This window comes from Leptonychotes weddellii, chromosome 8 (genome assembly GCF_054177405.1).
Source record: "Leptonychotes weddellii isolate Sample4059 chromosome 8, ASM5417740v2, whole genome shotgun sequence".
Taxonomy (NCBI): Eukaryota; Metazoa; Chordata; class Mammalia; order Carnivora; family Phocidae; genus Leptonychotes; species Leptonychotes weddellii.
Window position 1 is genome coordinate 128029952 of NC_138376.1, and position 8614 is coordinate 128038565.

Below are 8614 nucleotides of genomic sequence, written 5' to 3' on the forward strand. Positions count from 1 at the left end.
CTCCGCCACCGCACTCAGAATCCCTGGACGGGGCCCTGACGGACCCCGGCTCTGCTAACTTACTTGATCTCCGGGGCATCTGGCTCCTTCCGCGCTGCGGTGCCCCCTCCCGATTCCAGGGCACGTTCTGTTCCATTTCGCCTCCTCTCTCGCTCACTCCTCCTCTGGGTTCTCCACGGTTCTTCTGCTCCTGTCACCCAGTCTTCTGTCTCTCCTGCTCCCGCGCGTCACGGCAGGTTTCCATCCAGAGCCGCGGCTTCTACTGCTACCGAGGAGTTAACAAAGCCTCATCTCCCACCCCATTCCCTCTGCGGCTGCCCAGAGAGCCACCCTGTCATTCCACACCCCGTGCGGGGGGAGCCACGGCAGCGCACAGCTGTGTGCTCGCGGCTCCATGAGGCTGCGCTGGGGGCCCGCGGCGCACAGGGGTCCTGGGCACACGCGCGCTGGCGGCCCAAGCCCGAGACTGTGAAGGCGGCGATTACTCCTGGCTCGGCAGCCTTGCTCTATGCACCCTCCGACTGCCAGACTTGACTCATCCAGCTGCCTTCTGAACACCTCCACTAAGCTGGGCGGTAGCTGCCAAACACAACACCGGATCCCTGCCCACTCCCGGTGGGCCCCTTCTCAGGCTTCCCCTTCACACAGTCGCGCAGGTGCCCAACTGCTCCGCTGAAAGCCCAGGCACCACTCTTGCCCCCTCCCCCTTCCCTTATCCACATACCCAATCCACCCGCACTCTCTGCCTCCAACCTCCTCCTGAAGCCACAGTTCATTGCCATGCCGGTCACCCATCCCTTGTCCTCCCTACTACAGTGGCCGCCATATACTCCGTCTCCACGACAGCCCCTGCATTCACTCACCGAACTGCAGCCAGAAGGAGGTTCTTGGACCACAAAGCACATAATCCCCACTAGTTTAAAACCTTCCAGTAGCTTCCCCTTGCTCACGCAGTAACATGCAATTTTCCCCCAACTTACGAAGCCCCAACCTGGCCCGTTTGCTCTGTGGGCTTCACTCCACACCACCGCTCTGGTCTGTACCCCGGTTCTGGCAACAGGTGCCCTCATTCTGTCCCCCAACCTGAGACTCCCTCTGCCTGGGCCACATGGGCCATTCAGACCCCAGGCAAACTTCCCCTACACAGAGAAACCCTCACTAACTAAACTAAACCCTCACCCAAACTAAAGGAGCTGTCCCCATCGACTCTCGAGTTTAACTCCAGGTATAGCTCTTGTGGCCTTGATGGGTTTTTTTTTCCTTGGTATGCTTGACTGGTTCACGTCTACACCACAGAATGCAGGCACCATACAATCAGAAATCCCCATACCAACAACAGTGCTGACCAAAGAGGTGCCAATTCCAGTATTTCCTGGTCTTTTATCCTTTTCTCTGGACAAGGAACCACTACGACCTCCACCAGCCCTACACACACACACACACACACAAACACACACACACCTTCCAGGCCCGAAACTAAGGAGCCATCGGACCCCTGCCTTATCCAGTCACCCAGTCCTATTAATACCACCTGCTCCCTATGGCTTTTGTCTCCCCTACTTCTCAGTGCATGCTCCCCATCTGGGTTCAGCCTCCCACGCGTCCTCACCTGGCAGATTACACTGCCCCTGGCCACACAGCAGCCCTGCACCCCCTCGGAAGGCCGTGGTCTTCCAGCCTTTCTACCTTACCTCTCTGTGTGTAGTCCTTCAGAGGGGTTCACACTAACGAGTAACCAGGAGATCCTGAGTGTTAGCGCAAGAGAAGCCTCTCTCCTCACCACCCCCTCCCCACGCCTCACCGCAGCAGCCTCTGGCTCTGCCTTCAGCAGGCCAGCAGGGCCTCCCCGAGGCTTCACTCCCCCACGCTTGGACAGGAAGAACCCCTCCACCTCAAGACTCCTACTGGCTCCTCTGTGAGATCCTTTCAGGGCCCACCAATCAGCTGGTGTTCAGTCTCCTGTCCCTAGAGCACCCCGTACTGCCTCTGCGAGGGACTGTGTCCGCAAACTGTCTGCCTCACCTGCTAGCTGTGGGCTCTAGGTGCGCGGACCCTGTCTCCCCCACGGTTGGACCCTGTCTCCCCCTGTTGGACCCTGTGTCCCCCACAGCTGGACCCTGTCTCCCCCACGGTTGGACCCTGTCTCCCACACGGTTGGACCCTGGCACACAGAGGCTGAGGCCAAGTCAGTTTTCAATGAGTGGCCTTCAATTCCTACGTTCCCTTTCCACAAGCACCACGTTGTTGTTTTTTGTTTCTTTTCACCTTTGAATTTCCAAAACAAGTATCAGAGCACCTTCGATACATAGGTCAGCCACCGTTACAGTCTCAGGGATATAACCAAAAAAGACAAGCTCCCTCCCTCAGGCTCTCACCAAGCTTGCTTTCTGCACAGGGAAGACAGGCAATAAAGAAGCAGGCCAGTAAATGAGCAAGAGAATTCCAGAAAGTGGTAAATGCTACAAATAAAATCAGAGTGCTAGGCATCTTCTGTTTCCTTTGTAAGATCTTGAGCTACTCTATCACTGTGGAGTTTTCCCTTAGACCAATTTAGATCAGCTGGAGGAGCTTGATTTACATTTTAAAAGGAAATTAAAATGTTTTGAATTACAACTAAGAGCTTTCCTTTTAAGGGAGAAATATTCCTTTTTCATGAAAATTATTTTTTCTTTCCTTCTCAGACTGCCAGAGCTGTTTTTAAACAAACAAAAATTAACAATATATTGATGAGATGTTCATCACACCAGGTTTAACCTGCTTTATGGTAAACAAAATCCTAACATTTACTTAATTATCTACTGCCGTGCACTTTTTTCCCTGTGATGAGGAAGGACTTTTAAGATCCACATTCTTAGCAAGTTTCAAATATGCAACACAGTACTATTAGGCACAGAAACCATGTTGTACATTATATCCCCATGGCTTACTTATCTTATTGCAATGCATTTCTTTTCCCAAGGGACAGAAGAAGTTTTATGTGCAAAATTATCCGAGGGTAAGACATCAGATTGACGTGAGAGAAGACACTGTCCTCTGTTTCCACTACCTCTGATTCAGATTTTTAGGGATTATCTTTGTTCATGTAGGTTTTTTGAAACTGAAAGAGGAGTTTTGTGAAATTTAAATTAACACCCCTTAGCAGTTCCAGCCAGTTTAAACAGTGTGGCCTCTGGATTTCAGCCCTTCTGACTACTCCAGCCACAAACAGACACAGATGTCTCCACAGACACCTGGTCTACCAGGACCTGCACCTGGCCAGGCAGGGAAAATTCACAACTCTGCTTTAATGGGTATCTTGGCAGGTATCCAGATCCGTATTTCAGGTCCTTGGAAGGAACAGTCATCATTATTTTCATCTACCTCAGACAATTTGCACTGACTAGGGACTCAGTGATTACCTGTTGGTTGGCTGTGAATTGACTTGACCTCCATTTCTGTTGCTGTGCTTCTGGCCCCACACCCTCAGCAACCTCTGTCTCACCAACGCGGTAAAAAGAAGCTACATGTGAAGTGTAGTGTAGCTTCCATGTGTTACACACATTTTCTCTTAAAAGGAATCCTATTTATCTCAGTGTGTTCAAGTGCTGACCCCATAGTATCTTCAGTCTCAAGAAACCAAGCAAGAGTGGTTAGGGATTGATGCGGAGCATATTTCGAAACTACCATTTCTGGAAACATACACATTTTCTGTTGTGAACATTTGAAAAAGACACAATACACTGTAGTCTGAAGCAGCGTCTGTGGATGACATTCACAAATCTTTGCCATGTCCTTTTCCTTGCTCCCTCTGTCCCCTCCATCCTGACCAACCAGCGCTTTCCTTTTTCTACAGCTCTGCACCATTCAGAGTAGGCAGCTGTAGAGACGGAACACTGGTGAGGGAGAGGAAGGGAGAGACTTTTCTGACTTCTGAATGTCCTCAAGGCAGTGTGCTCAAGGTCTCTTCTCCGCTGAGATACCTCTCCTGCACTTTCCACCACAACACCAAGTGCAGACAAGGTGAGTTGTTTTTTCCAGAAAACTGTGGCTTATACTGGTCTATCACAGCGTGACTTCTTGACTTTCCTCTACATGCACGTACACACACACACACACACACACACACACACACACTGATGCAAAGTGGACTTCTCCATTCTCTCTGGGAGGATCTGGGATCTCCAAGTGCAGAGATGGCTTTCTATTCCAGTCAGCAACTTTTGAAGCAGTGATGTGCTGAAGCCCTGAGCCCGAGGACAAGGTCAGAAGTCAATATTTAAAAGGTGGATGGCAGATGAGGGGGAGTCAGGCATGACCGGACAGGGAGGGAGCACGACCGCCCACCTATGAGCCCTGGGCATCAATGCTAAACCTGCTTCCAGGAGGATCTCTCCTACTGGTTGGTAAACTCCTCTTGGACCATGGCCAGGCCAGGGCAACACCTGGCAACTGGCAGTAGTTTTAATAAGTGTTTGCTCCGTGCATTACTGAGCAAACCAGTGAATCAGTGTGAACCAAAATGCAAAACCAAAATGGACAAGAATGGAACCAGGATATCCAACTTCCAACCCATGATTTGCTTTTTGTGATGATAAAAACCAGCGTTCCCAGAAACAGGAATTGGACACAGCAGCCTTTATGTGACAACTTGATTGTTAGACCCAGAAGAGACCAAACGGAAAAGTAAAAAAGAGAATAAACATGCAACAATTAAGACACATCTGTATACATTTGGGCATTTTTCCATTCTTACAGAACCCAGAACTCATTTTTACTGACAAATATCAAAAAGTCTGCCAAGGGGCGCCTGGGTGGCTCAGTCGTTAAGCGTCTGCCTTCAGCTCATGGTCCCGGGGTCCTGGGATCGAGCCCCTCATAGGGCTCCTTGCTCAGCAGGAAGCCTACTTCTCCCTCTCCCACTCCCCCTGCTTGTGTTTCCTCTCTCGCTGTGTCTTTCTCTGTCCAATAAATAAAATCTTAAAAAAAAAAAAAAGTCTGCCAAGATTCTGGTACTTGACCAATTCAGACAGATGAAGCTTATCATGCAGCAAGACAGAAACAAAGACCCCAAAAGTGTCAGAGCAGAAACTGGCTACTGTTCTTTGAGCGTCCATTCAGCCTCTTCCCCACCTTTGCCTAATAACAAATTGTGCTTAAGAGTACTTTCATACTTAGCACCTTAGCAAAATCCCAAAGAAGACCTTGTAGCCTTTTGTTCCTATTCAAACCCCAGGCTACTCCTTGCTGACTTAGTTCAAGGGAAGAAAACACACACACAAAGACAAAAACCAACAATTCTTGAGTGTGATTATCACTGGGCTTATCCCAGCCAGAACTTTCTGCAGAGTGGGTCCCTTCTGATGGCTTTCTTCTCTAGGTCCTCTGTCCTTCCAAAGGGAAAGCCTGCTGGGAACCTCCTAGTTCAGCCTCATTCAACCTGGACGGTTAATCTTTATCCTGTCCCACAACATCCCTGGCAAGGTACCCCCACCCAAACTAACAAACCCCACTAACAGCAAATACAAACAGAACCTTCATCATTTTAGGAAACCCTGTTCCGCCCAAATGCCCACACCCGTCTCCTTGCCACTGCCCTCTCCCCAAAATAGTGCTCCTCACAGGCAACGCATGGTACTCTTCCATTCCCACACACACCCCAACAGCCAAATGTGAAATGCAGATGTTTATTTAGAACACACAAATGCACGTGGAAGGGAACAGACAGGAACCCCAGTTCTAGGCCCAAGGCTTAACCAACACACTTCGAAACTCCTTGGGAGCTCCCTGCTCTCATCCCACCTTCAATTCGTGGCACATCCGTGTCCATTTCAGTAAGTAAAAATGTCCACATCTAAGGGCAGCAGGGCGCGACTCCTCTTGCCCAGACCACATCCCTCCCCAAATGCAGCATCTAAAAATCAACCAACACCCACGGGGCGGGGGGGGGGGGGCGGAGGAAGTAGATGACTGGGAGCTGCGTCTGACTAGGGGAGACTACAGGATGGAGGAGTGGGGAGGGGCGTCCAGGGACCACGCCTAGCAGTCCTATCAGGTCCATGGTCAAGTTGGGGCAGAAACAGCCGCTGGGCAGCCGGGGTGCGCGCTGCGAGAGGCCGCTGGGCCATGCGGCCCGGGTGGATCCCCGCGCCCAGGAGGCGGGATCGCTGGGGGCTGTAGGGCCCGCACAGGACACGCTCGCAGGCCCAGGGGCTGCACCCCAGCGGCGCTCAGGCGGGTAGTGTGCCCAGACAAGTGCCAGCAGCGAGGTTGGGCTGGACCCCAAGTGCCCAGAGGCGAAGACTGGCCAGGGCTGGGGAGTGAGCGGCAGATGGGAGCAGGAAGCCAAAACGCGACCCTGGAGAGTCTGCCGGGAGAAGGCGCCGCGGAAACGCGGTTCCCTAGCGAGCAGCAGACAAAGGCTCGGGTGCGCACGCGGTGGACGGTGGCGCCCGGGCTCCGCGCTTAGGGCCGGGAAGAACCCTGCCCAACCCGGCTGGTGCCGGAGTCGCCCGGTGCCCCGCGGGTGCGACCTTCGCCACCCCCCACCCCCAGCCCCGGGTCTCCCGTCCTCACCTTGCTCGCCCTCCATCCACAACAACGGCGATCCCCTCTTCTGCGCACCGGGCGCCTCTTCACTTAACATCTTCCGCCTCCTGCCTTCTAGCAAACCTCTGCCTTGACTATTCTGCTCAGCCTTGCCCCCCTCCCCCGCGACACGCCTTCTACCACCCCTGCTCCAGCACGCTCTCAGCCCAGCACCCGGGACTGGGGAGGCGGGGCGGCCTTAGTCGGCCCGGGGGTCCGAACCCGCGGCGCCTTCCTCCTCCACCCTAACGCCCCATTGTCCTTCCCTTTACCAGCCCAAGCACCAGCTAAACCCCGGGATCTAGAGAAAGTGGACTCTTAGTGGAGATGCGCCCATTTCACTCCGCTAGTCCACGCTCTGGAACAGGGTCACTGCAGCGGGGGCGGGAAGGGGAGCGACCCGGGCCCCAACACCGAACCCGGGGAACCGCGAGTGCCTTCACCTTTGGGAGCGCGGAGCTCCGGTGTCCTGGCCTGCCCTCACCCGGCCAGGGGACCCAGCGGGCGGGACCTCCAAGTGGAAGGAAGCGCGTTTCTTCCAGCCTCACTGGTCCCAGGCTAAGGGGAGAGGAGCCTGGCGTAAGGGGTCACAGAGTGGAGACTGCAGCGATGGGCCGGGCAAGTGTGGCCTCAAGCAGCACCGGGAGACCCGAGGGGGGCAGCGGGTCCCGTTCTCACCGCGCTCCAGGGTCACCCTTCCCCCGCACGCACGCGGAGCCTGGGAAACCCCGGTGTCCCGGCGCTGACGGACGCTCCCGCGCGCCACCAATGTGCCTCGAGCCTCCCGTCCTACAGTGAAGCCCACCGGGCGCCAAATGCCTCCGGCACAAGCACCCTGCGCGCCCCCGACCGCGGGGAATGAGGAGCCCGGCACTTACTGGGGCTCAGGAAACACTCCGTCAACCTTCGGAAGCAGCTCGCATTATTAGAAGGTCCATCTTCCATGTCGGAGCCGAAGAGCAGTGGGGACGCGGCGGCGAGGGCGAAGCCGGCGCCTCGGGGCCGCCGTGGAGTTCGGCCGCCGCCGCCTGGGCTGGGGCCGGGGCAGCCCCCGCCGGCACCCGGGAAGCCGGGGGAGCCCGCGCGGCGGGCGGCCGGGCCGAGCGGGAGCCGGAGCCCGGCGCGGGCTGGGAGCAGCAAACCCTGGAGCGCAGAGCAGAGGAAGAGCCGCCGCCGCCCGCCGCCGCCGCCGCCGCCGCCGCCGCCGCGGGGACTACTGCTGGGAGGGACGCTCAAGGGAGCTGCCTCTTGTCCTCCTCCGCCGTCGCCGCCGGCATCGCCGCCGCCTCCTCGAGCCGCCGCCGCCGCCGCTGCGCCCTCCCTTCCCGGGAGACGCACGGGGAGGTGAAAGGCAGATGAGGAGGGGAGAAGAGAAGGAGGGGGCGGGGGGGGCGGCGGCCAGAAGTAAAAGGAAGATGGAGAGGAGGAGGGGACAGGGGAGGAGAGGGCGAGCGCGAAGGGAGCGCGGGCCGAGCCCCAGCCGCCGCTGCCGCGCGCACACAGGGCGCCCGGGCCCCCCGCGGGGCTGGCGCGGCCTGCGGAGGAGGGGGGCGGGCGCGGGGGCGCGGCGCGCTCGGCCCGGCCTCTGCCAGGCCGCTCGGGGGCCGGACCCGGGCCCACCGCGCTCCCCCCGCCGGCAGCGCCGCGCCAGGGCTCCGGGCGGAGTTTGCCGGGGCCGGATCCGGGCTCGTCCCCGGGCGCCGGCAGGGGGGCCTGGGGGCGGGGAGCGAGCGGCTCTACGGGGCTGGCCATGGCCCTCCTCCCTGGGCCGCGGTGGGGCAGGCCGCCGGCGGGAGGGGCGCGCCGCGGGCCCGGACTCGGCGGGCTCCGCCCCCGCAGGACCTGCCTTCCCCGGCCGGTCGGCCCGAGCGCGGGTCTGCTCCTCCTCTCCGGTCTTCCGCGCCCCTCCCGGCCCAATCTTCACATCGCGTCCCGCTCTGGGTGCGGGAGGACCTGGGGCCGGGCGCGAGTCCCCGGCGGCGGCGCCTGGCTGCCGGCTGGCGCGCACAATCGGCGTGCTCCCGGCCGGGGCGAGGGGCTGCGGAGACGC

General features: G+C 57.4%; 1 protein-coding gene across 1 annotated transcript in view; it reads right to left on the bottom strand.

Annotated features, from left to right (window-relative positions):
- Window positions 1–8331, bottom strand: part of PDE10A (phosphodiesterase 10A) — a 283739-nt gene extending 275408 nt beyond the window's left edge. The window contains exon 1 of the mRNA XM_081829386.1: window positions 7443–8331. Coding sequence (XP_081685512.1) covers window positions 7443–8316 — 874 coding nt within the window. The 5' untranslated portion in view covers window positions 8317–8331. The remainder of the gene's footprint in view (window positions 1–7442) is intronic.
- Between the last annotated feature and the right edge of the window lie 283 nt (window positions 8332–8614).